The 18,137-nt window shown below is 38.3% G+C and overlaps 1 protein-coding gene across 1 annotated transcript; it reads left to right on the forward strand.

Moving 5' to 3' along the window:
• Positions 1 to 977: 977 nt before the first annotated feature.
• On the forward strand, positions 978 to 17,895 carry LOC104071744 (protein BEAN1-like; the record flags this gene model as incomplete). Its single annotated transcript, XM_009572655.1, has 3 exons — positions 978 to 1,282; positions 3,889 to 4,030; positions 17,547 to 17,895. Coding segments are annotated over 3 exons (796 nt in total), but the record flags the coding sequence as incomplete, so codon positions are not given.
• Between the last annotated feature and the right edge of the window lie 242 nt (positions 17,896 to 18,137).

Genomic DNA, 18,137 nt, shown 5'->3' on the forward strand with positions numbered 1-18,137 from the left:
TTATTAGATGTTAAGGCCAACACAACCGCCATATTGCCCAAGCTTCTGCCTACTAAAAAGCCATGTCTGTGATGAAAATCCAGTGCCTCGCTAAGAATCCCACTCTGAATGAGTCTCTTCCCCCCTCTGCTCCAAATCAGTTTCTTAGGGTGCTGACTCATCCCACAAACTAAAGCATGCCCTATGCTACAAAAGCATGCTCCTCTGTCTCATTCTTGCCCAAAACTTTCTCTGCAAAACTTTGGAGTCTTTTCACACCTAGTAACAAGACATGATTCCTCTGTTCCACTCGGAGCCCAAATTTTTGAGTTTTCACATGCCTCCTTGTGCACTGAAGTTCCTTCAGCATCAATCAATTCATGATACAAAGAATCTTTGCAGGAATAAGCAATCAAAATTACCATTATGCAACATACATCATTGACTCCAGCAGGATATTCCCCAATAACAGGGAAACAATTGCCGAGTGACTTCCTCAGAGTCAGTTACTAACAGTTCCAGAAATCGGTCTAATAAATAGGTAGTCCATAAAAGCATGAATTCATAGAATCATAGAATCATAGAATAATTAAGGTTGGAAACGACCTCTAAGATCATCAAGTACAACCGTTAACCCAGCACCACCATGCCCACTAAACCATGTCCCTAAGCGCCTCATCTACACGTCTTGGGGATGGCGCCCCCCCCACTTCCCTGGCCAGCCTGTTCCAAGGCCTGACCACTCTTTCAGTAAAGAAGTTTTTCCTAATGTCCAGTCTAAACCTCCCTTGGCGCAACTTGAGGCCATTTCCTCTCGTCTTATCGCTTGTTACTTGGCAGAAGAGACCAACCCCCACCTCGCTACAACCTCCTTTCAGGTAGTTGTAGAACGCGATGAGGTCTCCCCTCAGCCTCCTCTTCTCCAGACTAAACAGCCCCAGTTCCCTCAGCCGCTCCTCATAAGACTTACAATGGATCTGTCTCAGGCTCTCTTTTAGGACTTTGAAAGCCCTTAGTTTTGGCATCTGTATAACCACACTTCGTAAATGTCTCTTTTCACAACTGACACATTCTTTCTCTCTCTACTGTACAGAAGTTTACTTGAACCAGAGCAGCCCAACCAGTGAATTCCCCAGCTATGGTGAAAATGGAAATGATACCAGTTTACTTGTCTCACCCCTTCTGGTGGCTGGAGTAGTCATCGGACTTGTGCTATTTCTATCCTGTGTTACAATCATTGTTGGCAGTCTGCGAAAGGACGGACGGTTAAGACACCCACATCTAAGGAGAGATGCTGTTTATGGTAAGATAGCTAGTTATAGCAAGATAATGCTTAACTTTATTAATATCTGATGCTACAGGCAACAAAAAGCATCTGGCTGCTCTGCAAGGGATAAAAAAAAAAAAAAATAGGATGAGTAGGTCACAGGCAGCTTTGTAGCACAAAGATGCTGGCACTGAATTCACATAGTACAAGCTCCATAGTTAGTGGTTAACATAATGCCAATGCCGACAGCATTTCTTAAAGAGCTTATTTTCCCTTGATATGGTATAAGATTTCTTCTCCATCGCTAGACTCCTGATAGTTTATTTTCATATCCCATTATAGCCTTGGTATAGCATATAATGTAGTTTCTATTTGTTGAAAAGCCAGGAATCTTTTCACTTCTGCACCAACTTACAACAATGACTGGGCAACTCCTCCTTTTCTGACCACAAAAGTTAATAACTGGATATAAACAGAAAAACAGGGCATCAAAATATCATTACAACTGTCATGATCATTAATGGTGTCATTAATGACATCAATGTCATTACAACTGTCATCATCATTAAGGAGACTGATTTGCTATCAAAAAAGTGCCAATTCCTATCCCCTTACCCCCTGACAAAAATCCCCTTTAAAAGGATTTGGGAATATGAAAGAGTTAATTGTAGAATTATATTTTTGGCCAATTTGGGGTTTGCTGACCAGATGTTAAAAGCCACTTAATCGAGGAAATGACAGAATCTAATTATTCCTATATTTAAGGAAAAAACAGTTACAGAAAGTTACTTTAAGTTTTCAGCTAGTAAAAATTCAAATGATAAATGGATTAATGAATTGAGTGGAGCATCAACAATTTTTGTCATCTGTGGTTAGGCTCCTATATCTGCAGTTTGTTATGAGAGTACAGTTCTTTGCATATTGTTGAGTTTTCTTCTTTATATAGAAAAGATAGTAATAGTGAGCCACATAAAAATGCATTGGCTCAAATCTTGATTTCACTGAGCTAAATCAAGTATCCACTGAAGTCAGTTGGACTTCATTTAATTACTTGGACCAGGAATTTTCATGTCTAAAAGAAACACATTTCCTAGGATCAGTTTGACCACCTGGAGCCAGGAATAATTTTTTTTGGCTTTCCCAGAAACATTTGTCCAGATAAATGAATAACATCTATGTTTTGGGAATAAATTTTATACTCCAAGTGAAATGCATGGTAACGTACAGAGGGGAAAAAGGAAAAAAAAAAAATCCAAAAAACTAGTGTCTGCTATTATTCTAACATCTATTTTTCCTACTTTTCAGCAGCTAAATTTGGGATTAAATAGTTAAACCCAAATTGGAGTTACTGTTTTACCCATGAACAGCAATATTTTGGCATGATAAAATACTTACCATTAAGATTCAATCACTACATTTAAATTTATTGCTATGTTAATTTCAGGTCCTTTAAAAACCCTGAAGCCAGGCAAAAACATAAAGGACAATTTTCAAACTGCTTGTTAGAAATAACAATGCTAGAGAAATGGAAAAAGAAAAGATGGTGATATTTTCAGAGAAATTCAAAAGAATAATCTTAAACTAAATTATGCCAGTCTACCCAAGTGAAAATTTTACATTAGCACACGCCATCCTAATATCTCAGCATACTTCCACTGGCCAGCATGGGAGCAGCGGGAGTCACTGTGAAGTTGGCTTCCTTCACTTATCAAGCAAAAGGAAAGCACAGTGCATGATAGACTGGATTAGTCCTGGTAAATTCCTCGAGAATAAATTGGCAGAGGTGAAAATTGCCAGAAGGAGGAACAGGCAGTTCAAGTAAGTCCAGCCCTTTACCCTCTGTTGAAAGAGGCACTACTTTGATGTCACTTTAGAAGCTGGCCTTTCTCGCCAGGTGCTATTTTAATGCATCGAGTGAAAAGGAGGGATCACTTTATTTGGAAGACAATTGTCGGGGGGTGAGGGGATTGCTGCATTTCCACAATTTGGGACGTTCTTATGGAAATTTACCCCGGAATGTTGAGCATTAACTAACTATCCTCAAAGACAGAAAATAGCACTAACTTGTTGGTATTTCTGGAGCTATGAAACTCTTGTGTGAAAGCATTAAGAAAGCCCTGGAGCAGACAGCAAGATGATTTTCTCTATTATTTGACAGTTTTTCCCCTTTTTGTGAGTGTTTTATTGAGAACAGCATTTTCTCAAGACACATACCTACAATCAAACACCTAAGCCTCCTTTTAAAAACCTTCACAGAATTGGCGAGGTTTCAATGTATGCAACTCCTGGGAACTTCAGCAATCCTGATAACGTTTGAAGCTGCATGCAGTAGAACTGCCTCTCCTTTTCAGCCTTTGAGGCACAAGAAAAGCTTTAGACACTTGCATCTTGTAGGGCAGCACTAAATAGATAGTCCCTGTGCCGTAGCCTGAAACACCACAGTTCACCTACAGATGATGCTAACTTGCTCTTAAAGGAATAGAAATGTCTTGTAAAACCTGATTGTTCCAGAACACCAGTAATTCCTCTGCCTCAGATAGGTTTTATTTTCTGATTTATGGTAGTGTTATAAACACTGATATTGTCTCAGAGAATCCACCATGGAAGAAAAGAGCAGCAAGTATTAATTGCTTGTTTTCCAGTTCCAGATGGCTTCTCTTATGGTGGCTCTTTTGGAGAGCTGAGATCCACCTGCATGGAGGAGTTTCCGCCAGCTTTTGATTTTGGTTCCTATCTGGATACACTTTCTCAGGTCAACGTCATGTATCCTGATTCACCTCCATGGTAAGCACTTTTCCAATATTCTGAGTGTTACAGTTCTGCACTTGCAAAGGCTGTTAAAGAAGAAAATAAAACTGCTAGACCTATACCCTCTACAAAAACGCAGGTCACACAAACTCTAAGTACAGAGACAGACTTTGTTTAGTTTAAGTTCAAGTTTTCCTTAGCAGAATATATCTTTACTAAATAAAGGTATGTGTACAGCCAATTCTTATTTACTAATATTCACATTAAAATTTATCATATTGGTGGCATACTAATGAAACACACAAGTTAAATTACTTATGAACATCTTTCTTTGAAAGAAATGATTTTACAAGTCAAAGTTTCACTTCCAGGAGAAAAATATATACTTTTTTCAAGAACTTTCAGGTTACATTTATTACTGACCTTGAGACTGTTCAGATCAGAGTAAACAGAAAGGGGCGGGGGGAGGCGAGGGGGAGAGAGAAGAAGTGGTGCAAAAAATCTTTAAACCTTTCCATATTTTTCAGCAAGTCTCACTTCTCAGCTTTCTTAACCCCACTATTCTATCAGAAAGCAGAACTGAAGAAAACATACCATTCTGACATACCTAGTAATTGTACTTAATCTCCTAATTTAGGATAGGTAGAAAATTGTTTGGGATTGTTCATCTTTTATCAGTAATCTGTGAAGGATGACGACTACCATTTTAGCTGTTTAACCCAAACCTGCCCTGGAGAGCCATAGTTGTCTGGATTGTAGTAGCATCTTTGGAGAAGAGCTTCCTTCAAGTATCAGGCAGTTCTAACTTCCTGGGGAGGTAACATCACCAGAAGAGGCTCTTTCCAAAGACAGTTATTCCAGAAATTATATAGCAGCTCCTTCCACATTTGTGTGCCTGCATTCACAGGATATAAGAACGGCCATCACGAGTGACAAGAGTTGCACTTTAGGCCATCTATATCTCCTCTGTGTGCCTCATGCACCTTGAGGTTAATAAACGAAGGAATTCAGTTACTCCCTCCAATGAACCAACAGAAATTATTTTAAGCAGAACATCACTTCAGGCTTTCTGTAGTGCTGTATCTTATAAACAGCAAATAATGGTTGAACAGCCATGTTCCCCTTTTTTTTTTTTTCTTTTCTTCCTTTTAAGCAGACTCTGTTTTGAGTTAAACCAATATAAGACCGGCCCTTTTCCAACTGCTTGTATACATATGCAATATAGAGCAAGTCAGTAGTATGAACATACAATATATAGATCCTTGCTTTTTCTATTCTATGCATGTTCTACAAGCAACCCTTTATGTATTACAAAGTCATACTATATCATAAATGGGCTTTTAGAGACGGTGTAAATATTTTACCAGAAAGCTGACATGTGAAAAATTATTCTGAGCCTGACATCTAAATTTGTAGAACTTCATATAAATCCACTTAAAAATTTAGACTGGTTTTTGGACCCACGCTCACAAGTCTTTACTAATAAAAGCCAGCCAGTTGACACCCAAGCAACAGCTTGACTGGGCAGTTGGCCAGATTTCTGAGAGCAAGCTCAGGCTCCTGTGAACAAGCTCTGAGAACATATTTCTTCAGCAGACAGGTCTCCTAAGATTAAACCAAAGGTTGCTTCTGTTTCCAGATTGAAACAGGCCCAAAGAAGGATTTCCCACCTCTATGGAGTTCTCTGTTTGGAAGGAGACACATGAGTGATACAGGATAGCACTAGATGATCTGTGCTTTTCTGTAAATTCTCCAGCTACTTCTGTAATAAACCTTGCACAAGTTAACTCTCTTGTGTCGTACCTTGTTCTAAGAAACTATTCTGGGACATCAATACTAGGATTAGAGAGACATAAACGTGTCCAACCACTGCCTCCTCAAGATTCCCTTCTGGGCTGAGTGGACTGGGTCCCTGAGGGGCCCAAGATCTGACTCTGCATACACAAGGAAACACTATTCATCCTATTAATTGCCGTTCTGCATCACAGGTCAAAAGTAAAGATTATTGTTAATGGTTTTGCTGTTTTCTCACTGCTACCATAGTTAAATATTTTTTAAAAAGTCGCTTTGGCAAATCATTAAAATCTTACTAAGTTTTACATCTTAGCAACACAACTTGGAGAAAACTTCAGGAAAAGTAAAGCTTAGCAGACAGTGAAACCACAACTACGTAGAGAGACATTTAAACTTACTATTAATACATTATATAGTCCATTGTAACTTTCTGTTCAGAAAAGCATTGGTTGAGAAGCGTTGTATGAGTACATTGCATTATGTAAGAGACTGAAAAATTTCTGTATAGCTACCTTTACACTCTCCTCCATGGCATAACACTAAAGTGTATTTTTTCTAATTAGTAGAACATGGAGATTATTTGGACTGATGGGTGCTAACAGCAGGAAAACTGACTATCAGACATGGCCATGAAACATAAACAAGACATGCTTGACCTTGTGCATTTAAAATATTAACTCACTGGGATCAATCTTGTTACATATGATAATGTTTTGAAGAGTAGGTTTATTGAAATTTGCACTGGCTAAATTAATGCAATGCCTCCTTCTACTTCACGCAGTGCAAGATGTAATTTAAAGCTAAACTAGCATGCCCAAAAGCTAATAACGCAACTGTAGCATAAACAGAACAGAAATGAAGAGCAGCGAGGAAAGCAACTGCACTGGCAAATAACTCTCAACGCATATTTGAAGTGAAAGAATTCAGTGAGTGAAAACTAGTGTCCTGCTGCCACAGGCAGACACGAAGGCATTAGCTTCATTTAACCGCATTGTTCTAACACAGCCTGCAAGAGGCAACAGCATTACATCACTGCATACTAAGTGCTGCGGAGCTGAGTATTCTTGAACATACCATTTTTGCTAAAACCATACTTTCTGAAATTACTTCAGTATAAAGCACAACACCTCTATTTGGCCAAGGAGGTGACTATAATCAGTCTAGAATGTTTTCATTAGATTTTACAGTTGGGCTTTAAACCACGAAATGAGTGGAAAAGGAATTTTAGGGGAAGGCTAATGAAACAAAAGAGTCAGAGTTAAGAGTACCCATTTCTATGGCTGAGGGAGAGCTAACTGTTCAGGACTGCTCACTCTCGACTCTCCAGTTGAAAGCCCAATACAAAATACTATTTATAGAAAAGCTTTAATTGGGAAATTAATTTATGAAAAATGCCTTGGGATGTTAATAATTTAATTGCTTTGATATCTAAATTACAAATTTCATTTAAGGCTCAATTTGATTATCACCATTAACACTTCCACTGACCACTTTCTTACATTAGATTTTACGTTATATTTAGAGGAATACCATGCTCGGAGTTTTATCATTAGCCTGCCATAGTTGCAAGGTGATTACAGAGAAGCCACTTAGTCAATTTGTCTTGACAGCCCAAAATATACAGTGCTCCTATCCATAAACATGCCTTTAGGATAATTAATGACTTTCTAATGAATCTCAGATCTGTGTTAGCATCTGTCAGATTGATTTTACATGAGGTGTAGAAGGGAAATATAAAAACAAAACACAGTGGGTATGAACTAAGCAGTTTCAAGGTATTAGGGTCTGTATTTTAGAGCCTGTTTCTAACATGTACAGATACCTGTAGCAGTGCTGGAAGTTAAGTTAATGTTTCATAGTCTGTGTTACCAGAGATGGCAAAGTATTTGTTTCTAAGAAACTTCAGTCATCTGAGAAAGATGATCTAGCAACAATTCTAAACCACAGAATCCTTCTCCCCCCAAATAAGGAAACTTGAACAAATTAACCAGGAAAAATACAACAATCTCCCTGCCACAATTTAACTATCATCATAGTAAATATGACTTTGAAAGAAATACTGGAAAGCCTGTAAATCCAATATTTGCCAATTTGTTCAACATTCACTGTGATGGTATGAGTAAAATCATCTAATTGAATTTTTAGTATCATTAAACTTTAAAAAAAAAAATCAGGAGTATTATTTGGAATTATATGGTAGGCAGCAGACCTTTAATCAAAAAAGTCTTCTGGAGTTTGATCAAGATGGCTGTAGTTGTCATTTTACATATCCCAAACCCATGCTGTTGACACTGTGTGGATAATACCTTTACAGATAGAAATCACGAGCTCATGTTCACGTTCACTGCGCCCAGAGTTCTTTGTAAGACAGGCACTTATAGTGAGCTTTCCTAATTATCTTTTTTTATATATGTAATAAGAAAGCTGTTGAAAAATACTTTGAGCTTATATGTTTTAAATGGCTTGAAGTACAGTACCAATCAAGGACCAAGTAAATTAAAAACAATTGCGTTTTCTTGATGAGTCTCTAAAATCATAACAATGAGGAGATTTGAGGTTCCCTGCATGAAAGGAATTTTATGAACTTTTCACCTTTTGGCCAGAGGAAATTCATTTCACCCTACTTGACTAAGTGCTTTTTCACTCCTTAGTGATTGGATATTAACGGTATGTACAGAGCTTTAGGCAACCAAGGTTATCGCCTTTTTCATCTGTGACTCATGACTGTCTAATACAGAACATCATTGAGGAATGACTCTTGAGAGGGATGGAGGGATTTACCTTCAGGAATAGTTTTAATGGAAGCCACAAAAGTCCTCTCTGTATTTCACATTGAAATGTGTCCTGCAGGGTGCACTATCATTAAAAACCTGTTAGTCACCCATTATCCTAGAATTCACATTAGAACACACTGGGGGTTTTTTTGCTTGTTTTAAGTGTGCTCACTCTACCTCATCTGGTCACCTTGCCTAATCTATATAGGATCAATTCTAGAGAAAATTGTCTTGTTTAGGCTTGATAAATTCTAATACTCTTAATACCCATGTTCAGTCTGCATTGTTTAAATAGGCAAATCCATTTTAAAATTACTTTTTGTGGCAAAAGGAAATGCGCATGTCTTAAAGACAGACCCTAATTTCCCTCTAAATATGAAAACCAAAAAAATCAAACTACTTAAGGTACTTTCTTTTCTAAGACATTCTTTTCCATCTCCCACTTCTGAGGAAGCAAGTTAGCCGTATCAGAAGGAAGAAGGCTTGAACCAGCTTCCTAGATTTTCTTGAAAGACAGAATTAGGCTTGCAGGAAACTAACATAAAAACTTGATATATTGTCCTGTATTCGTTTGCCAAGGCCACTTCTCCTGCAAGCATGCAAGGTAAGTAGCTTTTGGCTACAATTACAATGACAGTTGGCAAAGCATGAGATGGACATTTGTGGTTAAGTTCAGATCTCACTTCAATACCCTCATTGAGATTTTCAGTCAGTAAGGTAAAAAATACCATTGGAAATATGACAGTATTAAATCCACTGGAAATCATGACATGAGGTGAAACTCTAAATTCTTTCAACTCCAAATTCTGAGTAACTAGACCCTCAAAAGCCCCTCCCTCCAAATCCTAGTGCTATTCCTAATTAGTATTAGATATAGAAACAGGTTAATTGCTTTTTGATTAGTTCGTTGCTCACTGCTGTGAAGGGATTTTTACGTGACACCCACATTTCACAGCCCATCTAGTAAGCACAGGGAGATTGCCTTAGTGCCCAACATTAAGCCAGCCCTTGAGAGGTCAGTCTGCAAGTGAGATCCCAACAAGTCTATCTAGACTAGTATTTCAGATGTCTCTGGTATATCTCTAAACAGAGCCCTGCCCTAGTGAGGTTCTCAGCTGATGTAAATGCCACCACACCAGTGGCAGCACCATTAAGTTATATCTGCTGTATGGACAGGTTTTTCCTCAAGCTGCCTTCATCTTGCTATTTTCTACTAACAGATCATCCTTCAGGAAGCCATACAACTGTCACAGTTTCACTCTAGAAGTGCAAACTATTGCTGCATATTAAAAAAAAAAAACCCGCAGCAGTGAAAGCAGAAGGCTTTCTGATGAAAGAGAGGCACCAAGCATTTCTAACCAGAAATTTATTGTGCCATGCGGAACAATCACAACTTAAAGCTGTTAAGTCATTGATAACTGTACTGAAAAAAAAGTATTTTTCCCTAATTTCCCAGTAGTTAGACTTCCTGTTGCATACTGCAGCTAGTATTTCCTTCACCTGCTCAGAATTCATTCCTAGAATAATTAAAACAAAGCCCTTTCTACGGATATAATCCTAAAACATGTCACATGGCAAACTTCCTCAAATATTAGTAGGTCCTAAGCAAAAAAAAGACAAGCAAAAATTGGTATTGTTGTTTAGAACCCTGTTTGTGGATTAACTCCATGGTTAGGGAGGCTACAAGAGATTATTCTGAAATAAATTTGTCTTAACTGATTATTATTACTCAACCAGTGCCCATAGCTTCACTGTCATTTACTGTATAACGGTTACAGAAATCCAGAGACTAAACACTGCTTATGATCAAGTCGTTCTTATTATATATAAAATTAATGCCAGGCTGAAATGTATTATATAAAATCTTCATCACAGAATGACTTGTTTTATTTAAAACATTTATTTTAATTGTTTAAAACTGCACAATTATGTTGAAACTGTATTATATCAGTTTCAAATGCTATCTGGTATATGTTCTCATGAAAACACTACATTTAATTTCATTTTTCATCTGGAATATTTATTCATCAAAGAGTCACAACTTCCTCAAGATTATCTTGACACATAGTGCAGAATAAAGATCCAGACTTTTAGTGCTTATTAACACAAATATTCCTATTGTAGTTGCAGGGAATGGGAAATTCCATAAATAACTATGAATAGAAAAAAGGCAGAAAAAAAATTAATTCCAGGTTTCCTGTCTCTTCAAGGGTTAAGTTACTTAAGCCTTAGATGTTTCCTTGAACAATACCTTGGGTTACATTTTTTACTATTTAAAAACATTAAAATAGAAAATAACAGTATTATTTGTTCATGCTTACTTACTCCAAGATCAGGCAGGCACCTTGGAGGTGCATTTACCACACCTCTGGGAGCTTAAAAGTCAATTAAGTTAGGAGATCAGTGTCACTCTACGGGTAATAAAAAGAGAGAGGTTCCTCCAGAGTACCTTAAGAGGAGTCTTCCCCTTGTTTAAATAGCCGCATTTCAAACATGTGACAAAACATTCCCAGAAAATACTCCAGTGATTTTATGGAGCATTGGATCATTCCTTCAGGGCCCTGTCTTGGCTGACACCGCGGGCTGTTATCTCTAGGTGTTACATGTTTGTTACTTACCCCCTCACCCACTGTAATTTGGGATCAGTCATAGTAAAAAATTCTCATGTAATATTATCCAGGCCCAGAGACAGAGGGATTGTGATTTCATACTAACACAGTAACTAGGAGGACTGAAACTACATAGGAAGTGTCACTTAACTACATTTGGTTATTCTTGCACTATAAAGAAAGATGTTTTGGCTCTTCATTCTAAGTCATTGTTCAAGAATTAAACTCAGTGAATGACTGAGATAATCAGTAATATGGAATGGATTGCTATTATATGAAAATATTAAACTAATGCTTAATAAATCACTGACAAAGCACGCAAAAGAAAAGTCAAAATATTAGTTAGTAAATGCACCTAGTATCTCAAATGGAAGCTGTCAGTATCAAAAGTAAACCTAGAAAAATATCCTGTCTCACGACATATGTCACTATAAGAGCAGTTCTGTCAAAAATGATACATTTCCTCATGGTAGTTATATATCACCAAAGAATATATGTATTCTAAGAAAAAACATCTCAAAGGAAACACTGACAGATTTCCAAGCCGCTGTCCTACAAACCCAGCTGTTAGTAGATTGCATGATCAGAGATACCATCATCAGCTGAACTACTTACCTGGTCATCAAACACATCATTATTTTTTTCCTTTGATCTTTTAGAGATTTACAGTATATTTGTTCTAATTTCAGCTTTTCTTTATTAAGTAACAACATCATATAAACATCCTTCGTGTTGTTTTCATCATAGCTTAAACCTGTCAGCACATGTATTTTCCAGATTAGTGATTCTGTTTACCATTATTAAAAGAAGACAGTAGGTCATCAGCAAAATGGAAACAATGCAACAGGAGCAATTTTAGTAGAGTCATAACATATAACAAATGAACGAAGTAAACAGAGAGACATCTATTTCACAAAGAAGAATTCTTCATTCTGCAGATTTGCCTTTTTTCCCCACTAGTTATTGTTTGCATCTTAAAAAATTCTGTAAGTAGAACCTTCTTCTTTGCCCAGAGAGTAGGTCATAATTTATGAATGACAGTTAGTTAAACAAGATCTTTTGGGTTTCCTTAGCAACAAACCTATCCTAATACTTACTGCAATGAGACCTGACAAATTCATGAAGTTATTCCTCACCACCATCACCACTCTAAGTCAACAAGGTCAGCTTGAACAGCTGCTGTATTTTTTAAGCAGCATTCTTCTCTTTGCAGATAACATTTACATGCGGTAAGATGAAGTTAATAGACATCAGCCCTCCCTGCCTTTCCTAGTATAATTATCTCTTAAAAACTCAATAGCATAGTCTACAATGACAATGAAGTTATTCTGACAAGAAACAAGGCCAAAAAAAAAAAGAATGTAGACAACAGCACATTTCATGGTCAGTAACCCCTGTAAGATACACTGAACCTTAAGATAATATAATTTTAAAAAAAATAATGGATTAAAGTGAACTCACCGCAAGTACTGCAACCAAGGATGCAACCAAGGATTTGTTTCAGAGCTGAAAGAGAGACACATGATATTCATGAGATGCAGTGTAATGAGTTCCTGCGGTCCATTATTAAGTTATAGTAACATAATACTTTTCAAAAGCATTTGCTTTCTTGTCTAAAAGGATTTTCCTGTGACTGCCGTACTAAACTTCAAGCACCAGCTACTTTTTACATGTACAATAACTTCACAGAACTGAATCTCTTAGATAAAACAACTATCATTGTATTTTTTGCAAGAGACTAGCAAGTAGTTTTGTTTTTCCACTTAAGTCATGCAAGCTCCATGCTCTTGCATTTTCAGTTGCAAAACATATATATATACACAAATACATGTAGCTAGCAGTTACTGAGGTTGCACTTTTATGATATGGCTAAGAAGTTCTGCCTGTGAGCTGTGGTCTAAGACCTACCTCACTTCATGTCTTATACTTCCCTTGTGTTGCATTGATGCCCATCTGACTACGCTGTGAGCTTCCAACTTAGGTAGCTAAATCAGTAGAAATCCAGCCCAGAAAAAACACACACACAAAAAAAAACCCACACCCAACCAAAACAAACCAACAAAAACCTCCAAGAAAGCCACACACACACACACAAAAAACACCACACATACAACCTTTTTGCCTATTCAGCTCCAGATTGGGGGTCATGGTTTGGAGGAAGAAGCACAAGGAACACAGTGGAAGTATGCAACAGGGCAAGGGACACTTCCTTTCAGTGATATGGACATTGGCTCATATTGAAACCACAGCTTTACAGCTGCCACCTTTTCAGATTAAATCAACAGCATTAGTTACCATACTTAAGTGACTTGCATGTAACAGTATAATTTTAATATTAGGAATCATTATTCCTGATTGTTATGGATGCACTGGTTCTTTTTAGTGGTAGCCATCATTACATAGTACATCTTGGCCCCTCTGGTATTGAGGTCTCCATACTAGCTGATGAGAAAGCAGCTCCTTCATTCTATTCTAGTTTGCACTGTTTGCAAGTAAAAAGAAAGAAACCTAAAAGATGTGTCAAAGGCGCAGACCTCACACTGCAGGACAACTTAGCAGTACCACTTAGTTTGTGATACACACCTCACTGCAGTAAAATGCAAGAGTCCATTCACCTCTTCTCCTCAAACGTGAAGATTTATTTTAAGACAACAGTAAGGATTTAGTTCAGTATCACTCACATCAATACACGGTAATCAACTGCAAGAAATGATTGCTATTACAACTTTTTATAAATAATCCTTTAAATCTTTTGAGGAATGATTTTCCAACCACCAACATACATGGACAGTGGGTGTCTGTCAAACTATGTATTACTTCTTATAATACTTGCTTAGAATCCTCTAATAAAAAAAGATCTGGTAAATACTAGGTGCATAAGTTTACATATTATGGTCTCTTTGAAGGACAGACTGTGCTTTCCTGTCTGCAAAATAGAATTCATGCTTGTAGTGTTGATAATTCACTAGTTATACTACAGGAATACCTCTATAACAGCACTCTGAAAGCACAACCAAATTACTGAGGCTGTTAAACAGAGAGGAAAAACAAACCAACCAACCAACCCAAAAACCCAAACCCAACCACAAAACACCCAGAAGCTAGGGAAAAAAATACAAAGTTAAAGTTGCTTGTATGACCCTAATTCATCTCCTTTCTATACTCAACAGAAAATGCTAGGAACCTTATCTGTAGCCTCCACTACTAGTATCATAGCAATAGTTGTTTGCAGTGTCAGCATTACAAGCAAAGATACCATGCTTAGAAGAGAATAAGGGAAACTGAGTATCAAGATCATAAATTGCTAATGAAATACAAGAAATTATTTTAAAAAAAAAAAAGCTATTTGAATGATTTGTAGTTGCCTCTTTGGCTGTAACAATCTGTAGGTACAATTGTGAAGGTGCCAAAAAGTTACTTAATTGAAAATCTGGCATGTGTTCCTTACTGCCCTATTCGATTTTTAAAATGTGAACTTAATTGCCAAAAATGAGAGGGGGAAACATTACTTGCACTGGAGTTTGGAGAAAAAGAGAGAATTATTTTTTATCCATCATATATATGAAGAAAAAGTGCCCTAACACTAATATATTGATATTTGGAACTAAACACTAAAATGCCAGGTCTGAATACTATGATTTGCTACCCATTTGTCTTGATTGTTAAAAGTCTTCTTCACAAAAGACCATTTTGCTATTTATCCCACCAAGCATTTTAGTTCTACACAGCTAAGCTACAGTCCATGAAAGATACTAAATTAAGTCCAAGGGAAAGAAATGCAGATGATCAGATAACAACAGTAAGTAGAAGGTTCATACTGTGCCCATTTCTCCTTTAGATCTGTGGCAGATTTCCTTTGCACTGGGCCCAGGCCCAGAACCAGGAGACAGAGAAGCTTCTTCCCTTTTGTCTCAGCAAAAGGATTCAAAATTTTCCACTTTGAAACTCACATTACTGTAGGCTTCTCAAAACTGAAACACTTCTACTATGGTAACAGGACCCAGTAGGTGCTCTTCATTAGCCTGATTAAGTCTGTCAAAATCTGTGGAAAGATTTTAAATAAATTCACTGGGCTTTGGGTAAGCAAAATGTAAATTAAGTAAAGATGCCGCTCATAGTAAGTAATCCTGCAAAGAGTGGCTCTTCCTTTACTCTCGCTGAGTTCATGAAGAGTTGAGGACATCAGGTCCTCGATCTCTGATAGAGGTCTAAGATCTTTTAAAATAGTATCAGGTATGCTTGAAAGCTTCAGTGGGCTTAGTGGAGGCTGGACTGAAATCTTTTCCACATGCTATACAAAAACAATTTGACCTCCTACGTGCCGGGACTTGTTTCTGAAGTATCTAGCAGCCCTATTCAGGATCTTCAGAACAGAGTTATGTTTTAAAATACCATTCTTTCTGATAGGGAAATCAAAATTTTCTAGTCTGAATTTAAAACCATTGTCCTCATGAATATAGAAATAAGATAAAAGGGAAGTAAAAATAAAAACACCTGTGGATATTTGAGTTATTTAGTAACCTAGTACTAAGATTTCACTTTCTTACCTTTCCCTTGCTCAAAAACCACTTCCTTCACCTGGACTAGGAACAATACCATCAAAATCATCAGGAACACTCTGAGGGAAAGGTATGAATGAGTGCAGCAGAACCAAGTATTTTTCTAAGGCAGGGCCTCCATGGTTGATTGCAGTAGATTTGAGTTCACTCTAACCAATGCAAGCTGCCCTGCTGCAAGCCACTTATAATCTACAAGTAGGGTTTATTAGCTTGGGTTTAGCGTGGCAGTAATGCAATTACAGGGGGCAGAATGACTGCCTGCAGTCTACTGGGAAGATATATGCTAAATATCCTAAGTTTCAGGAAATATCCTAGATCTTAATAGCTCTGCAGTTAGTGTGGTTGAGGAAATGGGTTCTTAATTTGTCTGGCTCCAGCAGAATTGTTTTTCAGGTTAACTGAGTAGGCGAAGGTTTTTTACAGGAAAAATTCCCTCCTTCAGAATTGGATTTAAAATGATCCTGAAACAGTTAAACAAGGCAGCCGCAAACAAAGCAGGTCCAACATTTAAGATCATGGTATTATGACTCTTCTTCACTTTTGCCTATAGCCAGTGAGCCAGGAAAACAGGACCTTCCTTCAGACCACTAGACCTGGGCTGGTTTGATAGCAAAAGTGGAGTCAGCTTCAGTTTGTGGACAAACAGGTGATGCTAGTACAGCCAGACAGTGGACCATCCAGATAACAAACCAGATTCACCAGTTCTGGTTCAGACCTCCTTGGGGCCACAGTGCAATCTCTGCAGAGCCCTTAGCAGAGGGCTGGGCAGTGCCACCGAAGCACAGTACAAACGCATGGAGCCTGCTCATGTCCATTCTGTCCGTTCCCATCCTCTTCCTGCAACAGAGAACAAAACACAAGCACAAAGACATGCTGGTCTATCCAAGCTCATTATTTATCCCTCGTGGGCCTCCCTAGGCTGTGCAGTCCAAGCTCCAATCTAAGGTGCTTGTCAGCATTCACACGGGACAGCAAGCACGGAGCATGGTAGTGAAGTGAGGAGGTAATAGCTTCCCCTGGCTCTAGCTTGGTGGCACAGACAGAACTACAAAGCCTGGATAGACCTGAGCTGGCTCCTCGCGGAAACCACACAAATCCTCCTTTTTGGGAGGAACGTGACGGGTAGTCTGCCGAGTCTCAGAATGACCAGCACGAGTCTCTCAAGATTATCCATCACAGCTCTGCACCTCAGCAAGAAATCCTGCTGCCCCTGCCAGTGCAGATCTGCAACCCAGACAACCCACCGCATGTAACTGCTGGCTGAGCACCAGAGACCTGCGAGTCAGGAGGACAGCATTTAACATGATCCTCTACTTCAGACTCCATCTAAAGCTCTCTATACCTTGTTTCATAACTGTAAAATGGCAACACCACTTCCTTTTTCCCCAGCCATTTTCTAATTTAGCTACTTACAAGCAGTTGAGAATGTTGCACCTATGGCAACTGGTACAGCATGCACAGCTTTGTGTGAGCCAGCAGTGTTATTCCTCCCATTCCTATGTAACCGGCTGTAAGGATCTGGGCTTATCCCCAGGCACCTCAGCTAAACGATGCTGCCACATGTTACTTTCATGCAGGAGGATGGGGTCTGAACTTTCACTGAGACCTCTGGGATTATCTTTAGGTATATGGAGATGTGATTTTAAGTATTATGCTCTCGAGTGTCTCACATGGCAGGGTAAGCAAGGATGTGGGCTGAGGAACAAAACACCAGACAATCCTTTTCTTCTTACTTTACCTGCCCCTGTTATGCTGAAAATAATGTACTGTGGCATTTTTCACAGGAATCTAATAAAAAATTCTTTTTTTCTTTCAGCTACGATGAATGCGTGGGGCCAGGAGCAACTCAAATATATATTCCCACAGATGATCCCCCCCCATATTCTCTCACGGACCCTTGTCAAAGAAATGAAATATCTATAAACATTAGCCTGGAAGAGGAAGCAGCATCTGGGACTACAGGACAGGCTGCAAATTATGCAGTCAGGCTGCAGGACTTGCAGCAGCCCATTTCATCCATCTCTTTGTCATCTCTCGCTGTGGAGGCTGCTCCCCTGTACGAGACAGTGGTGTGTGAACAGAATATCCCCATCCCACTTGTTCCAATGCAAGTACTGAAAAATTCTTCCACTGACTATCAGACCCTTCTGAACCAAATCATGTGAATAAAAGTGGGTCCTTCCTTCAATTCTTCTGAAGAACTCAGACCGACAAAAACATTTAAATGGAAGAATAAAACCTCTGAAAGTTTTACCTATTTTATATCTTTAAACAGGGATGTAATGGGATTTTATTTTTTACAGTGAATTTTGAAAGTTTACCTAAACTTCCCTCTTTGTGCTTCAGAGTGTTCCATGACATCACACAGCATAAAAGAGCAGCAGTGATAAGCAGTGCATCTGACCTT

Source organism: Fulmarus glacialis, unplaced genomic scaffold, assembly GCF_000690835.1.
Source record: "Fulmarus glacialis isolate BGI_N327 unplaced genomic scaffold, ASM69083v1 scaffold46910, whole genome shotgun sequence".
Lineage (NCBI taxonomy): Eukaryota > Metazoa > Chordata > Aves > Procellariiformes > Procellariidae > Fulmarus > Fulmarus glacialis.